At 39.6% G+C, this 18927-nt stretch overlaps 3 protein-coding genes across 4 annotated transcripts; all 3 read left to right on the top strand.

Moving 5' to 3' along the window:
* Positions 1–840: 840 nt before the first annotated feature.
* Positions 841–11937, top strand: mapk12b (mitogen-activated protein kinase 12b). Of its 2 annotated transcripts, none has more exons than XM_080421790.1 (12): positions 841–1164; positions 3025–3154; positions 3275–3333; positions 3928–4039; positions 6005–6034; positions 6844–6891; positions 7596–7710; positions 8227–8298; positions 8643–8716; positions 9293–9371; positions 9966–10139; positions 11842–11937. In XM_080421790.1, exons 1-12 carry the CDS (start codon positions 1040–1042, stop codon positions 11904–11906), a joined length of 1083 nt encoding a protein of 360 aa, XP_080277916.1. In that variant the 5' UTR covers positions 841–1039; the 3' UTR covers positions 11907–11937. The 2 variants fall into 2 exon arrangements, with proteins under 2 accessions (XP_080277916.1, XP_080277915.1); XM_080421789.1 differs by having other exon boundaries at positions 8637–8716.
* A 985-nt stretch (positions 11938–12922) lies between these two features.
* On the top strand, positions 12923–14746 carry LOC308079181 (uncharacterized protein; the record flags this gene model as incomplete). The annotated part of the gene is made up of 3 exons (XM_080420560.1): positions 12923–13014; positions 13542–13616; positions 14541–14746. The coding sequence occupies exons 1-3, from the start codon at positions 12936–12938 to the stop codon at positions 14744–14746; spliced, it is 360 nt and encodes a 119-aa protein (XP_080276686.1). The 5' UTR covers positions 12923–12935.
* A 163-nt stretch (positions 14747–14909) lies between these two features.
* Positions 14910–18624, top strand: LOC308079966 (uncharacterized protein). The gene is made up of 4 exons (XM_080421634.1): positions 14910–15162; positions 15990–16247; positions 16754–16865; positions 18416–18624. Exons 1-3 carry the CDS (start codon positions 14940–14942, stop codon positions 16834–16836), a joined length of 564 nt encoding a protein of 187 aa, XP_080277760.1. The 5' UTR covers positions 14910–14939; the 3' UTR covers positions 16837–16865; positions 18416–18624.
* The last annotated feature ends 303 nt before the right edge of the window (positions 18625–18927 follow it).

Genomic DNA, 18927 nt, shown 5'->3' with positions numbered 1-18927 from the left:
TATGGCCGGGGGTCTCTGGCACAAAATATTTTCAGATGGGGGTCCACGGCCAAATACATTGGGGGTTTGGGGGTCCTTGACATGAAATAGTGTGGGTCCTGGCAGTGGTGTAAAGTAACGACATGTACTCAAGTACTGTATTTAAGTACAATTTTGAGGTAGGCTACTTTTTCTTTACTGGAGTATTTTCATACTTTTTTTTCTCCAATACTTTTACTTCTACTCCACTACATCCCAGAGACAAATATTGTACTTTTACTCCACTACAATTATTTGAAAACTTTAGTTACTAGTTATTTTATAGATTTTGATTATTATTACAAAACATTAACCACTTCAGTCCTATTTAAACTTTGTCTATTTGAAAATAGCTGGCCTACAAGCTCACAATGGGTCGCAATGCCACGCATTGTGAGCTTGTAGATCTGCTATTTTCAAAAGATTGTTATACAATGTTAGCATTTGAAAACTACTTTAAGTACATTTCGATGCGAATACTTTTGTACTTTTACTCGAGTTAATTTTGAATTCCGGACTTTGACTTGTAACAGAGTATTTCTACATTGCAGTATTGATACTTTTACTTAAGTAAAAAATGTGAGTAGCCTACTTTTTCCTCCACTGCCAAAGTGTGGGTCCTAGGCTTAACACTATGGTCCCAGGTCTTTGAAGTTAAAAGGCTTGAGAATCAGTGACGACACATCCAGAGAGCTAACGACACACCCATCAACAAAGCCCCAAAGACCCTATACCAGCTCTGTGTTGGGACGGGGGGATGGGGGGGTATGTATATGTATGTATATGGGCTGTCCTGTCCTGACTGCTGGCCTGCTGGTTATCTCTCCTGGGTGCCCTGGGACGCATTGCGTATTTTAGCATTTTTAATGAACTCCTCTATAGCGACGATCCTAATTTTCTTCACATGAATGAAAAAGGACTCAGTAGTAGTTTGTTGGACCTCAGACAGCAGAGCGGAGCGATCACATCCTCCTGACCCAGCAGCTATCGATCAATCGATAGTACCGATATCTAGGCTGTTATGACTACCACCAATAAGTCGCGGACGGGGTTCTACCGGCAGGAGGTGAACAGAACCGTCTGGGAGGTTCCGGAGAGGTACCGCGATCTGAAGCAGATCGGGACAGGAGCCTATGGGACAGTATGGTGAGTTCATGGAAAACTTAGCCTAACCTTGAAGCGCAACACGACAGTGCTTTGATTGTATGATTTTTTTTTTTAAATCACCGAAAACCGGATTGACCCCAATGACTGTCGTCTTTATGTCTGTATGGCTATTTATAGATAGGTGTAAAAGACAAAATATCCCGGTGATGTTTTCGTCTATAGTAATAGCCTCGGATCAAGACTATCATAGATGTATTTTATCGAGTCTTGACTTTTACTTTCGTGTCTACGGTAGTCTTGGCCTGCACCCCCCAGTGCGTCCTGCACTTTCACCAGTAAAGCCCGTACTTCTCCGTACATGTACAAAAACAATGTATAAGGTGCTTACCCGGTTGCCCCAAATGTTAAACTCACGCGGCGGGGTCTTTGTGCAATGTATTAGTCCATATTTGTCAATAGAAATGTGTTTTAATCCCGTCTGTGTCGGAATTTCCCTGTATTCCTCAATGGGTGGTGGTGGCGAGGCGCATCCGGCGATAGCCGGAATTACACTCAATGTAAACAGGAAGTAAACGAGGGGGGGAAATGGCGTTCGGTCACAGACGAGATTAAAACACATATTTATTGAAAAATACGAAATGATACATTGCACAAAGACTCTGGATCGTGAGTTAACATTTGGGGCAACCGGGTAAGCATCGTATGTATATTTGTTGTACATGTACGGAGAAGTACGGGCTTTACTGGTGAAAGTGCAGGACGCAGTGGGGGGTGCTAGCCAAGACTATCGTAGATGTAAACTTGTCAAAATCGATAAATATATGATTGTCAATGTCTTGATCCAAGCTACTGTTTCGGCATAGTTTCGTCGCCGTTCCAAAACAGCTCGCTCGCTCGGACAGAGCTTCGTTGGCATCGTGTGTGTGATGTGTGGAAACTAAGGGTAAACAAAGAACCCCCAGGTCTTCATTGTTGGGATTGTTTGGGAGCAGTCAAAAGACCCGGAGTTAAGTACATGGATCGGTTTTCTTTCACACATTTCACACAGCCCGGGTGGCTTTTCATATACACACTGGTCCCAAACATGTAAGAAACGTTTTAACAAAACAATAATAATAATAACAATAATAATATCTATCTAATATTGTTTTCTATGTACAGTAGCTTATTAAAAACATAGCCACAGCAGCAGGGGCTTTATAGCCTACTGGAATAAAGACACCTTTTGTCAAAAGTGAGCTGGGACAGTGGTTCTCAACCTGTGGGTCGGGAACCCAAGGGGGGTCCCCAGATGATTGGGGGGGGGTCCGCAGATGACAGTGAAATGACAATTTTAAGGACTTTTAGGACTTTTTTATTACCTCAACAAAAAACAAGAAAATAAAAAATACCATTACTGCATAAAAGCTATATAACCTTACTATATAAAAACTGGCCAAACATTGGCCAAATTATCAAATAATATAAGAAAGAGGCACATTTTCACAATATTTATTATCTGTGGAACTGAGTCACACTAGATTTAATGCCTCAACTCCTACATTCCAAGTGCTTATCGGGGTGGGGGTCTCCAGTTCAAATATGATTATTTTGGGGGGTCACAGCCTGAAAAGGGTTGAGAACCAATGTTCTGAGAGATGCAGTTGATAGACTGTACTTTTGTAAGCACTGGAAGCCCTGCTGTACTTGAACCTGCATACTGCAGCTGTTAATGCAAAGACATTTTATTTTTTGCATGTTAACTATATATAATATATGTTTTTTTACCAAATGGATTCCCAGTTTGGTTCAACTGTGATGCAGACTTCCAGATGTTTTATTATTGTATATAATTTAGGTTCAAGTAAACCTTGATAGAATTTTATCTACAAAATGATCCTTTCTCATTGTTGGTTGCAGTTCAGCCTTGGACCGTCGGACGGGGCTGCAGGTGGCCATCAAGAAACTGCACCGGCCTTTCCAGTCCAAACTGTTTGCCAAAAGGGCCTACAGAGAGCTACGTCTCCTCAAACACATGAAACATGAAAACGTGAGAAGCTTTCGCATGTGTTGCTGATTATATTTCCCCTGATGAAACGTTTTGCTTTTGGAGAATTCATTTGGGTTCAAAGCCTGATAATCACTGTTTCTCCTGTTTGCCATTGAACAGGTGATTGGTCTACTCGACGTATTCACCTCTGAGATATCGCTGGACCGATTTCATAACTTGTAAGTTTACTTTCCTGTTCCCCAGTGGTGTAAAGTAACAAGTACATTTACTCAAGTACTGTACTTAAGTACAATTTTGAGGTACTTTTACTTTCCAATTTTCAGTACTTTTACTTCTACTCCACTACATATCAGAGGCAAATATTGTACTTTTACTCCACTACAATTATTTGAAAACAAGTCACTAGTCACTTTGCAGACATACATTATTACGTTATAAAACATACATTAACCACTTTAGCCCTATTTTATACATAGGCTATTTGAAAATAGCCGATCTACAAGCTCACAACGCGTCGCATCGCGTCGCGTTGTGAGCTTATAGATCTGCTATTTTCAAACATTTTAGTACTTTTACTTTTGCTACTTTAAGTATATTTTGATGCCAATACTTTTGTTCTTTTAGTCAAGTAAATTAGACTTTTACTTGTAACAGAGTACTTCTACATTGCAGTTGTGATTGATACTTTTACTTAAGTAAAACATTTGAGTACTTTTTCCACCACTGCTGTTCCCACACATAACCATACACAGTGAGTCACACACATGATGTGGGTTGAGATGTTTTCTACTTTTCTCTCCTCTGCTCCTCAGCTACCTGGCCATGCCGTATATGGGCACAGACCTGAGCAAACTGATGAAGATGGAGAGATTATCAGAGGAAAGGGTGCAGTTCCTCGTCTACCAGATGCTGAAAGGGCTCAAGGTACACATGAATTACAATTCAGGCATTTAGCAGACGCTCTCACACAGAGCGACTCTATGCTGGGTTTCCACATGGCAGCCCAGCACCACACCACCACAGTGTTGATTTTGACAGCAAATTTTGATTTAGTTTTAGTCATAGTGTTTTGAATACAATTCCATTTAGTTTTAGTCATATTTTAGTACATCTGGAATGTTTTAGTTTTTGTCTAGTTTTAGTCGACTAAATATCATAAGATTTTAGTCGACTAAATCTACAGTTGATTAAGTTGACTAAAATGTATTTTGGCGGTGCCTTGACGGCGTCGTAATGGCTCATTTTGCACTTGGTTGCATGCTGAAAATAGCCGATCTACAAGCTCACAACGCGTCGCGGCGCGTTGTGAGCTTGTAGATCTGCTATTTTCAGAGCGCAACACCCGAGCCAAACCAAACGTAAAATGACTTGTCTTTTAGTTCTACTGGATCTCTTCTCCTCTAGTTCACTCACTAACATTTTAGTCAAAATATTTAGTCTTTAGTCTTCATAGCTTAGTTTTTATTTAGTTTTTATCTAGTTTTCGTCAGTGAAAAAAGGTAGTTGACGAGCATTTTTCGTCATAGTTTTAGTCGACGAAATCAACACTGCCACACCAAACCTATGGCCTTTGCACGGACCAGCACCAAAAATATCTCATGTTTCCATAGCACAGTAGTAGTACCCCCCCCCCTCAAATCCACAGGTATGTGTAACAGACGCCGGTCATTGACACTCCTTTGTAATGTAATTACATAGGTGGAGGTCATTGCTTCTTGCCTAACAATGTAATGTAGACAAGTGGCCAACTGTCCTGTATAGAAATGCAAATCGTGCAGGAGTACTCCAGCTATATCGGTAAGAACCAAATGGACCCTCACAAGCAAAATCAGAGTAAATTACGTGAACCCCAGTCAACAAACGATAGGGCAAATAGTCACGCAAGTAAACTGCAAAGAGAACACTGTAGTCGTGCCTCAAAGAAAGCAGAGTACTAGTTAAACATCAAACCTAGCATCTAATAAAACAATTTTTAGTTCTGAGTAAATTAGCGTGACCATTATTTTCAAACACCCAAACGAGGACCCTTACCACTGAAGTAGATCTACTAGCTCACAACGTGACGTGTCACATTGCGACGCAGAGAGTGGCTATTTTAGCTATTTCTTTGGATTTTTAAAGTTAATTTATATTTTTTTGCATGGTGTTATCATCAGGATGGGAGACTATTATTTTAGTGCTTAGCACACCTAGTGACTGCAATTTGCAACGGCACAGAACATTGATGAATGCGTAATCGCTCAAAACAAGTAGGCTACTATTTTAGTTGTGGTGAAAACCCGGCATGGCTTGGTAGTGAATGTTGAAGATCGGGACGTTTTAGGAGTTTTGGAAAGATTTGTTGGGGCTCAGGAACCCCAGCTTGAAACTGGGACAATCCCAGCCAAACTGGGACGTCTAGTCCATTGGTTCTCAAAGTGCGGTCCGGGGACCCCCAGGGGTCCTTAGGGGGGGTACCAGGGGGTCCCCAGCAAAGTAAGTTAATAAAGTGTCACAATCATTTTAACCCCTTCATCCATATTTTATACTTTGGCTATTCAAAAATAGCAGATATACAAGCTCGTAGCGCGGCACCGAGTGCCGCACTACGAGCGCCGCACTACGAGCTTGTAGATCTGCAATTTTTTTTTAGCGTAAACATTTGTGCAAATCTTTGAATATATATATATTTAAAACGAACATTTGTAACTCAAATCTTTGCTTCTGGGGGTCCCTAGAACAAAATATTTTGAGATGGGGGTCCGCGGCCAAATACATTTCATTTTGGGGGTCCTTGACATGAAAAAGTTTGAGAACCACTGGTCTAGTGATAGTGAATGCTATCGTTGATGTGTTTTTTCATTAAGTTTTGTTTAGAGTTTCTTTAACCATCCCTGCATCTCCTTTCAGTATATCCATTCAGCTGGGATCATCCACAGGGTAAGTGAACTTTGATCTTTGACGCTATGAGCATTGGGGGGTTGGGCGCTTGCTCTTTTTTTTACACCCACTCCCATTCATCCTGTCTCCCACACCAGAAAACTACTTCATGTTTGTGTGTGTGTGTGTGTGTGTGTGTGTGTGTGTGTGTGTGTGTGTGTGTGTGTGTGTGTGTGTGTGTGTGTGTGTGTGTGTGTGTGTGTGTGTGTGTGTGTGTGTGTGTGTGTGTGTGCGCGCGCGCGCGCGCGCGTGCGTGCGTGTGTGCAGTCTGTTGATGTCTGTTTTAACCGCATTAAAGGGATAGTTCACCCCCAAAATGACTTTTTCTATGGATTAGTCACCCCCGGGAGACTTGAATTCATGGATATTTTTTCATTCCTAAACCAATAATTTTATGACCGGCAGCGGTTCCGGTAGGAGACACAAAGAGTCTCCTTTGTGTCTCCTACCGGAACCGCTGCCTACCGGTCCTCTGGTCATCAAATTATTGGTTTAGGAATGCGACAAAAACAAAAAAATATCCATGAATTCAAGTCTCCATGTGGTGACTAATCGATAGAAACAATAATTTTTTTGGGGTGAACTACCCCTTTAACATTGGTGCCTCTATTTTGGCCATGTTATAGGTGAACATTTTCCAAACCTTTCTACATTTTTCAACACATTTCAAAAACTAGCCGATCTACAAGCTCACAACACGTCACACAGTCGCTATTTTCAAAAAGCAGAAGTATAAAACAGGGTATAAGTGGTTAATTATCTGGCATCATGCTTTGCTTTCATACATCTCTCTTCTCTGCACTTAACAGGATCTCAAACCTGGAAATTTGGCTGTGAACCCAGACTGCGAGTTGAAGGTATTCCACTGTTGCACAGCACCCCCTACAGGCAGACTTTTCCCCCCTTTTTTATGGTACACTACTACCTCTCTGGTGGAAAAAGTAATCACATTTTAAGTAAAAGTATCAATACTGCAATGTAGAAATACTCTGTTACAAGTAAAAGTCCGGAATTCAAAATTTACTTGAGTAAAAGTACAAAAGTATTGGTATCAAAATGTACTTAAAGTACCAATGGTAGAAAGTACTCATTATGCAGAATGTGTGTCCCATTTCACAACTTTTCAGATGTATAAAAATATTATGAAAATACCAGATCTACAAGCTTACAATGCGTCGCGTCGTGGTGCATTGTGAGCTTGTAGATCGGCTATTTTCAAATGGCCAAAATATCTTTAGGGCTGAAGTGGGTAATGTATGTTTTGTAATAATAATCAAAATCTATAAAGTAACTAGTAACTAAAGTTTTCAAATGTATATGTTTTGTAATAATAATCAAAATCTACAAAGTAACTAAAGTTTTCAAATAATTGTAGTGGAGCAAAAGTACAATATTTGCCTCTGAGATGCAGTGGAAGGTAGAAGGTAGAAGTAAAAGTACTGAAAATTGTAAATACTCCAGTAAAGTAAAACAATACCTCAAAATTGTACTTTAGTACAGTACTTAGGTAAATGTACTTAGTTACTTTACACCACTGCTACCTCGCTGTGTCTTGTTTCAGATTCTTGACTTTGGCCTGGCACGGCAGGCAGACACAGAGATGACAGGATACGTGGTGACTCGCTGGTACAGAGCTCCTGAGGTTATCCTCAACTGGATGCACTACACACAGACAGGTCAGTGAGCCAACTCTCTCTCTCGCAGTTCTCCTTGAAGCCACAAGATGGCAGCGAATGCCAATGGGACGTGCGTATGTGTCTATACTCAACAAGTGTATAGACACATATTAGTGGTGATTTTAGTATTGTAGTATTTGAGCATTCTTTTAACTAGGATTTGTTTTAGATTATAGTAAGCCAGTGGAACGAAATTTTGTTAAATTACGCATTTCATGTATTGTTGAATGACAATAAAGCTATCTATCTATCAACCTGGCTTTCCTATTTTTGGTATGTAATTTGTCAAAAATAGTGAAATTAGCAGATCTACAATCTCACAACGTGTAACATTGTGAGCTTGTACATCCGCTATTTTCACTATTTTTCCTACACTGAAGTACATAGGGCTTCAGTGGTTAACATTGAGAGTGTAAAAAATGGCCAAAATTGACCTGTTCCAGAGTTAAATAAACAGTGAGGATTTACTGTGTATTGTTCAGTATTCTAACAGATCATGTTTCTGCTTTCTTGCAGTGGATATCTGGTCTGTGGGCTGCATCATGGCTGAAATGCTGCTGGGAAAACCACTGTTCAAAGGAAATGATCGTATCCTTAAACATTCTTTCCACTTGGCCTGAAACCATAGTGCTAAAGCATTTATTATTTTATTCATTTATATGTTTGTTACACTCGGACGACGCACAATAATGCACCATAAATAGCTAATAGCTACATCTTTCTGTAGTCCTGTTAGTGCTAAATCTTTACCAATACGGGATATCTTTTGCAATAATAAGGATACATAAATGTTATTTAGCGTCCTCTCTTGCTCTGTTTCAAACATCAATGTATACAGAACTCCACCAGACAACATCGCATAGAAGTGATTGATACAAATCTGTATTTAGAACCAAGTATGACCCTTGACCCCTAGCTGATCGCAGATCTAGATCAACTGAAAGAGATCATGAAGATCACTGGAACGCCAGCGGCCGACTTTGTCATGAAGCTACACAGCCAAGACGTAAGTTACCACAGCATTATGAATACATCTACGTCCAGTGGTGGAACGTAACTAAGTACATTTACTGAAGTACTGTACTTAAGTAACATTTTGAGGTATTTGTACTTTACTTGAGTATTTCCAATTTCCAGTACTTCTACTGCACTACATCTCGGATCCAAATATTGTACTTTTACTCCACTACAATTATTTGAACACTTTAGTTACTAGTTACTTTGCAGATATAAATGATTACATTATGAAACACACATTAACCACTTTAGCCCTATTTTATACAAAGGTTCTTTGAAAATAGCCGATGCGACGCATTGTGAGCTTGTAGATCTGCTATTTTCAAACATTTTAGTACTTTTACTTTTGGTACTTTAAGTACATTTTGATGTCAGTACTTTTACTCAAGTCAATTTAGAATTCCGGACTTTTACTTGTAACAGAGTATTTCTACATTGCAGTATTGATACGTTTACTTAAGTAAAACATTTGAGAACTTTTTCCACCACTGCATCTACGCCCATATACCTGCAACTCATGTCACGCTTCACTGACTTCTTCCATTGCCTCCTTTGTTCCCAACAGGCCAAACACTACATCAGAAGTCTACCCAAAGTGCCAAAAAAGGATCTGCACACCATTTTCACCAAAGCAAGCTCGAATGGTACGCTGCATAATGCATATCATAAACCAGCCATTTCCAACCTGTGGTCTTGGGCCCCCAAATAATTGGCAAAACACTAAGATTTTAAAGAGGTGGTGCCATGGTTTTGCACTTTTTCTGTTTTTCATGTGTCTATCAGGTTGATAGAACTTCATTAAGCCCCCTGGTGGTGTTTTTATGGTGTTTTATGTCTTCTCTGACTATTTTGAGTTTCTACCTGGAGGCTGAAACCTTGAGGGTCAAACGTGCCAATAGAGAAACAGCGCTTTAGTGTCATAGTAAAAACGTACCCTCCCCCTCATTATCATAACACAACAGGTGTGGGCATGAGGAGGAGGAGGGACTAGGACAGGTGGGTGGTGCTAAGGTGGTGGAGGAGGTGCTAAGGTGAGAACCAGGTATACTTAATGAACTGGAGGCGTGTCCACATAAAAACATAATTTTAACAATTTCTGTACACTTTTTTGAAAAAAATCTTCCTCCTAGTATAACCATAATACCTGATGATTATGTTTTAGGGGGGGGGGGGAAACACTGAAAATCACGGCACCCCGTCTTTAAGATTTTAATCATTTTAATACTGTGCATTAACAGCGGTGAGCGTGCTGGAACACATGCTGCTCCTCGACCCCGAGCAGAGGGTGAACGCGTCCGACGCCCTGACCATGCCGTTTTTCGGCGAGTTCAGAGAACCAGAGGAAGAGACGGAGGCCCAGCCGTACGACCACTCTATGGACAACACAGACCTGCCCGTGGATCAGTGGAAACGTAAGACAGTGGTTCTCAAACTTTTTCATGTCAAGGACCCCCAAAATGAAATGCACCCCCATCTAAAAATATTTTGTGCCAGGGATTTCTCAAAAATAGCAGATCTACAAGCTCATAGCGCGGCACTCGGTGCCGCGCTATGAGCTTGTAGATCTGCTATTTTTGAATAGCCAAAGTATAAAATATGGTTAAAGTGATTCAAATGATTGTGACGCTATATTAACTAATTTCGCTGGGGACCCCCTGGTACTCCCCCCAAGGACCCCTGGGGGTCCCCGGACCCCACTTTGAGAACCAATGGCGTAAGAGACGGCAAGGAAGGAGGGAGGGGAGGAGGAGAAGAATGTGTTTTGGAAGGAGGAGGATTTGGAAATAGGAAGGAGACGAGGTTTATGTGAAAACGGAGGAATAAAGAAAAGCATAGATGTTGATAGATAGAACAAAAATAGAAGATACTGTTAATATACTGTAACAATCGCCCTTTACCTCGAAAGGAAAACTATTAGCTAAAGGAAAAACAACGGGATCGGCAGGATTTTAGCTGAGGTACTTTATATCATTAAGCCACAAAAATAATACTTCACAAATCAAATGGCAAATAAACAGTACACTGCAGGCTCTTAAAATAGACGTCTGTCCCTATCTCTTTCCCTAATACACAAAAGAAACACACAAATCATCAATCAACACTTTGTCCAAAAACCCCTTAAATCAACAGTTCAAACGTAAATAATAAACAATTACACGATGACGTCAGAACGCTACCGCAAACAGACGCTCACTCGCTTTGCATGACAATAATAAAACAGCCCTGCGTTATAGTCCAAACGGCCTCTTCAATCCGCGGACCCGAGAATGTCTATTGTGTCCTTTAATGATCCAAAACGAAACGCAAACGTCTTCTGATACACGGTACAAATAATAATAATAAGTTCGGGGTACCCCTAATTGTAATCCACCCGGAACAGCAATATGGATTTATCTCACCCGCTGCTCCGTCAGAATCCTCTCGGTGACCGGCGGTTCATTCATAAATCCAGCGCTCGAAACCCCACGGCAGCAACGACACGTTCCTCTTCCGCTGGGTGCGCTATTACTTGCTTCTTGGCTGCAGCTTACTTTTAGTTAAAACGATAACTTGACATAGTAACACTGGCGCCTAGGAGCTCCTCTCTTCTCACCCGTTCACACTAGTACACAGGTTGTTTGTTTGATCAGGGGTCTTCAACGTTTTCAGCCCAAGGACCCCCTAGCTGAGAGAGAGATGAAGCAGGGACCCCCTCTATATTGTATAAAATTGTGTTTCGGATTACACTTTTTTTGTTTACGTGGTCTGCTTGTTTACGTGGTCTGCTTTTTCCCCCTCTACACCGATAGCTCTTTGTCAAAAATAGCCGATCTACAAGCTCACAACGCCTCGCGCTGCGAGGCGTTGTGAGCTTGTAGATCGGCTATTTTTGGCTAAAGTTCTCCTCAGAAAAGGGATGCTAGGGTTCAAGTGGTTAATGTAAAAAATATATATATATATCACATAAAGATTTGGGGGACCCCCTGTAGTAACTCTGAGGACCCCCTAGGGGTCCCGCACCCCCTGTTGAAGACCCCTGGTGTACATCATTGTGTGTCCTGTATGAGTTGAAAACAGACAGGATAAGGAGGACTACAATGATGATGGATAATGATGTGCTTGTGTTTCCGACAGGTCACACTTTCACAGAGATCCTGACCTTCAGGCCGCCCAGGGATACCAAAGAGACACCACTTTAACGGCGCGCGCACACACACACACACACACACACACACACACACACACACACACACACACACACACACACACACACACACACACACACACACACACACACACACACACACACACACACACACACACACACACACACACACACACACACACACACGATGAGACTAGAGGCTCATTCATGTGTCTCTAATGGGGATCCTTTATTGAACATAAACACACACACACACACACACACACACACACACACACACACACACACACACACACACACACACACACACACACACACACACACACACACACACACATCTGCACAGAGACATGCCTATACCAAAATGCTGATATTCCCCTCCTTCCCTTAGTTTGATTACATTTCCCGCTCAATAAATGTAAAGTAATTGTTCAATTGTCATGAGGCTCAGCTGTCTATTATTTTTCATTGTTTATGTATATTGTATAATGTGTCTCTGTCTGTATGCTGTAGTTGGATTTAAGTGGAAGCAAAGGTCAACATGTATGGGAAATTATTCAAAGTAATCAAAGAGTGTCAACTTTAATGCATAGACACACAAACTATATTATCAACAATTAAATGCTCCCTTCTGATATTTGGCCTCAGTGTGGGAGTAGTACCACTTCTGTTTGACTTTCAGTAATTCATTCTGATACCATTATAATTCCCCATGGGTGTGGTAACCTATGCTGTATATCACACAAGACAGAGGTGAATGAGAAGTAGGTTGGACACAATAGGGCAGATACATATGTATCATATTATTATGCCAGTGGTCAGATTTTAGTCTTTATTTGAGCCTTAAGTAGTGCTGAGGTTAGACTGTTTAACCACAACCTATTGACAGTCATTAAGAACACTGTGTCTTCAATAGAATGCATGTGAGGGTATAAATGTGTTAGTCGTGTTCCCTTTGATAAGAGCTGTTTGCCCGTGTGTGTTGACTGAATAAGCATACTGAGCCACGTTGCTCTCCATTTCATTGTGCCCATACACACCTTAAAGCGATCCCTACACAACAATGGACGGTACATGTGCCTCAAACGACAGCGGAGGATATTCACGCCTCAAGTGGCTTCTATTGCTTGTGTACCTGACAGGTAATACAAACCATACCAAGAAAAGTAATATACTGTTTACTTTTGAAAAAGGAGAGAAAAATGTAGGCAGGAAAACAGACCCTGAACGTGGTGTATTTGCAGTTGAGCGGTACTCATTATTGTGTTGACTTGTAATGGTCGCTGAGGATGATCTCATGTTCAGTATGGTTTTATTAATCACAAATATAATAGAATGATGGAAGCATTTATGTTAAGAAACGCCCTGGCATCAGTCAGGCTGAGCTGGGTTAGTTTTAAAATGAATATTTTCAGACCACCAGTCTTTTATAGTAGAAGCGAAACTAAATGACTGAGTGAATGACAGACTTCAGGTACCTGGGTGTTTGTGTGTGTGTGTGTGTTGGGGCGAGGGCATAAAATTAGGATTCAGTCAACTGCAACATTGAATGAACTACTGAGATGATACGCACTTCAAATACTTTTAAATACTAAGTTAAATGTGAGAATGAAATAGGCCTTTCACTTTATGGAGGCATCGTGTTCATTGTGTGTATCTGACCATGTAGGCCTACAGGTGGGAACAGTTCTCACAGAGGAACAAGACGGAGAACCCGACAATGATGAAGATGAAAGTGATAACGGTGATTTGTACACTACATCCTAATATATTTAACCACATTAAAACTGCTATGCCTATATTTGGGGAAAATATGAATCCCAAAACCTTCAAAGATAGGAGGTACCCTGTGCAAGCTCACGTGTCGCATGTATTGTGAGCTTGTAGATAGATTACTTTCACTATTTGCTGTATTATATTGCTGTTGATTTCGTCGACTAAACTATGACGAAAAATGTTTTTCACTGACGAAAACTAAATAAAAACTAAACTATGATGACTAAAACTAAGACTAAATATATTGACATTTTCGTCAACAAATAAAAACTAGACTAAAATGTTAGTGAGGGACGAGTGGAGAAGAGATCCAGTAGAACTAAAAGACAAGTCATTTTATATTTGGTTGCGCTAGAGTGTTGCGCTCTGAAAATAGCAGATCTACAAGCTCACAACGTGTCGCGCTGCGACGCGTTGTGAGCTTGTAGATCGGCTAATTTCAGCATGCAAAAGTGTAAAATCAGCCATTACGACGCCATCAAGGCCCGCCACAATACATTTTAGTCGACTAAATCAACTGTAGATTTAGTCGATTATAATCTTATATTTAGTCGATTAAAACTAGACAAAAACTAAAACATTTCAGATGACTAAAACTAAATGGAATTTATTCAGAAGACTATGACTAAAACTACATAAAAATTTGCTGTCAAAATCAACACTGGTAAAGCAGGCTATATAGGGTCCAAGTGGTCAAATAGAAGCTACATTGAAAGTTTATTTTTTTCAGTACAGTATGTGTGGTATTATTTTTTAACTGTTTCTCTAATTTCTGTTTTGGAGAATCTCCTATTATCAGATTTCAATACAATGGCCATTGCAGTGCAATCCTATTTTATCTGTAAAACCCCAAAAAGTGAATACATTTCCTTGATATAAAGTATTTTTCTAGGTGGACCAGAAATCAACATCGTGGGTCCTGACTACGTGACCGTGGGCGTGCCATGCAGCTTTGAGTGTGTAGCAAAATGCCCTTCCTCTTCCTGCACCTATTCTATGGCTGTGGATGGCGAGGGCGCACAAGGTCAAGGCAACGTGCTGGCCTTGACACACTACACTTTTAATCTGTGCACAGGCACAGCAACACCAAAAGCCTGAGTTAGTTACTTGTCACTGAAAACAGCAGATCTACAAGCTCAATTTTACAACCAGGAGAGAGAGAACCCAACAACGATCATTAATCAGCTTGTGTGTTCGAGTTCCGATTTTGTCTTTTGTATTTTTTTTGTATGTATTTTCCTGTCTTTCTCCTTTAGCTGGACCAGCTAACCTGACCATTTCAGGCGTTGATATGATGAATCCAACGGTGAGCCACAGCTACAGCTGCCGTGCGTACTGCCGGCCCTCCTGTAACTACTCCTGGCATGTGGATAAGGGCCCGTGGCTGGGGGGCCTGGGGAACGTCATCGCTGTGGTTCCTCAGGAGGCAGAAACCTCCAAAACCATCATGTGCAAAGCCACCAACAGCATGTCCGGCCTGTATGTCACCTCGGTCAGAAATGTAAACGTGACATGTAAGTCATGGACAGTGGTGGAAAAAGTACTCCAATGTTTTACTTAAGTAAAAGTATCAATACTGCAATGTAGAAGTACTCTGTTACAGGTAAAAGTCAGTAATTCTAAATTTACTTGAATAAAAGTACAAAAGTATTGGTAAAATAATGTACTTAAAGTACCAAATAAATACTGAAATAGCAAAAATAGCAGATCTACAAGCTCACAACGCGTCGCGACGCGTCGCAATGCAACGCGTTGTGAGCTTGTAGATCGGCTATTTTCCGAATAGCCTAGGTATAAAATAGGGCTGAAGTGTTTAATGTATGTTTTTATAATGTAATAATTTATATCTGCAAAGTAACTAGTAACTAAAGTTCTCAAATAATTGAAGTGGAGTAAAAGTACAATATTTGCCTCTGAGATGTAGTGGAGTAGAAGTAAAAGTATAGACACTTGGAAATACTCCTGTAAAGTAAAAGTACCAAACATTTTACTTAAGTACAGTACTTGAGTAAATGTACTTAGTTACTTTACACCACTGGTCATGGAGGGTTTTTAAAGATTACACCGTAGAAACTCTTCACATTTGTTTTTTTGACCAATTTTGTATTTTTAAGGAAAACATTAACAAGTCAGATCAATGGCATATAAGAGGCTATATACAGGGAAAACTAAGCTAATAATTTAAATATATATAATAATAATACACCTATACATACAAACACACATATAGACATAAAAAAAATAATAATAAAGTTATTATAACAATGTTATTGTGACAATTTATTGGCCACATATGAATAACAGTTCTCTCATGAATTCTATGTTCTATATTTATTTTCAGCCGGTCCATCCAGTGGCCATATCAAAGGCCCAGACTCAGTAAACATTGCAAAGCAATTTACATTTATCTGCATTGCTGAGTGTCGGCCCTCTTGTCGTTATGCCTGGTTGGTGGATGGTCAGACGTTGAAGGGCAGCAGGATAGACATCACGGTGGAGCATGAGGAGCATCACATGACGTCATTCACTCTCAGCTGTGAAGCACAGAACACAGTCTCAAAGAAAACAACAACAATCACAAAAACTGTTTTTGTGGGAGGTATTTAAATGAAAAAAGTCTCATTTCCTCACAAATAATTGCTGTATATTTGTGTTAGTCTATAATTCACTGGTTCCCAGTGGGTCGGATCCATCTTTGGGTCAGGGACCAATTGTTGTGGGTCGCGAGTGAATATCTCCTTTTTTCCATTTCCTACATTTAAAAGAATATATATATAATTTCAAAAGATTTTAAAAAGTTTAAACAAAAAAATCACATCTTTTCATCAATTAAAAAACGATTCAAATTTTTTTCTGAAGTATTTCATAAATAAAATCTTAAAATTCCCATAAATAAATACAAAAAATAGTTGAAGAAGTAGTGAAAATAAATACAAAAAATAGTTGAAGAAGTAGTGAAAATAGCAGATCTACAAGCTCGCAACGCAGCTCGAAGCGACATGTTGTGAGCTTGTAGATCTGCTATTTTCACTAGTTTAGGTCTTGAGCTAAAAACCACTGGCCTAATGTATTCTGTAATGGTGATGTTTCTTATCATTGTTTCAGAGAAGGGCGTCGCCATTCGTGCTCAACAAACCACAGCTGTGCTCCTGTGTGCCCTCATCATCTACACTGTAATTCCTCCTTAATCCACATGAAGGCATGAGTGTACAGTGAGGTGAGCTTGCTATAGTTTTTCTATTGCTCAGAGAAGATGATTCTCCCTTCTGAAGCTGTCATGATAAGGACTTTCTGGTATATAAATATTAGGTACATTCATACTTGTTATCAATCCTTCTTTATAAATGGCCCATACATTGATCATGTCATCTACTGTATATGACATAATCCTATATTTTCTCTAGTTCATAGGCTAAGTGAGACTGTTAGCATAATTCGTCAGTGTCCAGCCGGGATCAGCTAACTCAATTTTCAGTTTTTTTTTTTTTTTTCATAAATCAACGCTATTGAACCCCCTCTACATCTGTGTAATTTTTTTTTTTATAATAACATATGAAAAGTATTAAAAAGCGCCTCTGACGAAAACTCCTAACTCCATTGGACCCTCAAACTGTCCGTCAAAAACAAACAACTCCCCCCTCCTCTCAGGCTCTCAGAGAAGCTCTGCTCTGTATGAGGCAGACAGGGAGAAGATTTTTCAATGCTTTTGGGAGAACATAAACTGGGAAGAGAAGAGAATGTATGTGCAAGGTTTGATAGATGTCACCCCAGTAAAGAGGAGAAGGGTGTCTTCACAAAGGTCATCTGCTCGTGTTTTCTTTTTAAATGTTAATGGACAGAGAATGAGTGTGTGCAGGAGTTTGTTTAAGAGCTCAAGGAGATCATGCCAAAAGACTTTCACAGCTTTTATGACAATCTAAAGCACTAAGGAACACCCACCACACACACGCAACACACAACACACAACAGTGTGATAATAAAATGTTGATAGGTATATGATAGGTCAATTCAACTGTGGTTGCTATTGTTAATGCAGTAGGCTACAGATTTGATAGGCTACAGATTCTATTTTTCATGAATGTATTTTGTATTTATATGCCATTTATTTATTGTTGGTGTGCCATGATTGCTTTTGTTAAATACATGATTGAGTATTGAGGCAGAATTGTTTGTTGCACTCAACTGTAGAAGAACAACAGTGGTAACAGTTAGATCCATGGTTGTTTACAATGCATGTTAAAATAAAAGTTGTTTAAGTACAGAATTCAGCTTGATCTATACTTAGTATATGAGGATGGCGCTCACCATAAATAGCTTATCTCCAAGCTCACAATGCGTTGTGATGTGTTGTGAGCTTTGAGATCCATTGCCAGCTGTTCTTATCAATGATGGACAAAACCTCCTAACTCCACTTGCGCTGGATTTGTGTTTGGACAAAACTCCTAACTCCACTTGAGCTGTATTTGGGTAAAGTGGTGATAATATAATGACACATGCAAGTATCTGATAATATATAAAGTCACAATATCAAGTTTGATGAGGCAGTATTGCTTTGTTTAAAAAATATAAGGTTTTCTTCATTTAAAAAAAAAATGATATTTTGTTTTTCATTTCCTGAACAATTACCATTTTGGATTTAGCTGGTTCCGGCCGGACAGCAGAGATATCATACATGAAAGCGTGTATATTGTTCTAATTGATTGAGAAATGTACATAAGGTTTCTTAATCAAATTCAATTAACTATCTGTCTTGTTTTACTTTTTCAGGTAAAGCACAAGGGTGGAATTTGAAACTAACTAGAATTAGTTTTTGGACTATTTTTTCTCTCCTGGTCACCACTCACCATAAACGTGTGCTTTTGTAATATTACCAGTAATGTGTTAAATGATTGATCTTTTTGAACCTTTGCCACTTTGACTTTCAAATTTAAGGAATGAGGTTCAAGATTATATTATTTCAAAAGATTTAAAAAAGTTTAAACATAAAAATCACAACTTTTCATAAATAGAATCTTAAAATTCCCATAAATACATTTTTAAAAAAGTTTAAGAAGTAGTGAAAATAGCAGATCTACAAGCTCGCAACGCAGCTCGAAGCTGAAGTTCAAGATTCTGCGTATCTCATCATATCATATTACTCATGTTTATTATGCATTATAGTCTGGTGTTTGTTTTCTTGTTATGTCTTGTTGATGTACCTGCTTGTTATGTCTCATAAAAAACAATAAAAAATAATGTATATTAAAAAAAGATTCTGCGTATCTGCTGTGTGTTTGAGT

The sequence above is a fragment of the Gymnoscopelus braueri genome (assembly GCF_963280865.1).
Source record: "Gymnoscopelus braueri genome assembly, chromosome: 23".
Lineage (NCBI taxonomy): Eukaryota > Metazoa > Chordata > Actinopteri > Myctophiformes > Myctophidae > Gymnoscopelus > Gymnoscopelus braueri.
Note: the sequence above shows the minus strand (reverse complement) of the source record. Positions and strands in the feature narration are given on the sequence as shown.

Bases quoted from the DNA above. Each gene is read 5' to 3' on its own strand.
- LOC308079966 (XM_080421634.1), top strand. From the start codon at position 14,940: ATGATGAATCCAACGGTGAGCCACAGCTACAGCTGCCGTGCGTACTGC. The intron at 15,163-15,989 runs GTAAGTCATGGA...ATTTATTTTCAG, and splicing joins CAGAAATGTAAACGTGACAT to CCGGTCCATCCAGTGGCCAT. The intron at 16,248-16,753 runs GTATTTAAATGA...TCATTGTTTCAG, and splicing joins AAAAACTGTTTTTGTGGGAG to AGAAGGGCGTCGCCATTCGT.
- mapk12b (XM_080421789.1), top strand. From the start codon at position 1,040: ATGACTACCACCAATAAGTCGCGGACGGGGTTCTACCGGCAGGAGGTG. The intron at 4,040-6,004 runs GTACACATGAAT...ATCTCCTTTCAG, and splicing joins AGATGCTGAAAGGGCTCAAG to TATATCCATTCAGCTGGGAT. The intron at 6,035-6,843 runs GTAAGTGAACTT...TGCACTTAACAG, and splicing joins CAGCTGGGATCATCCACAGG to GATCTCAAACCTGGAAATTT.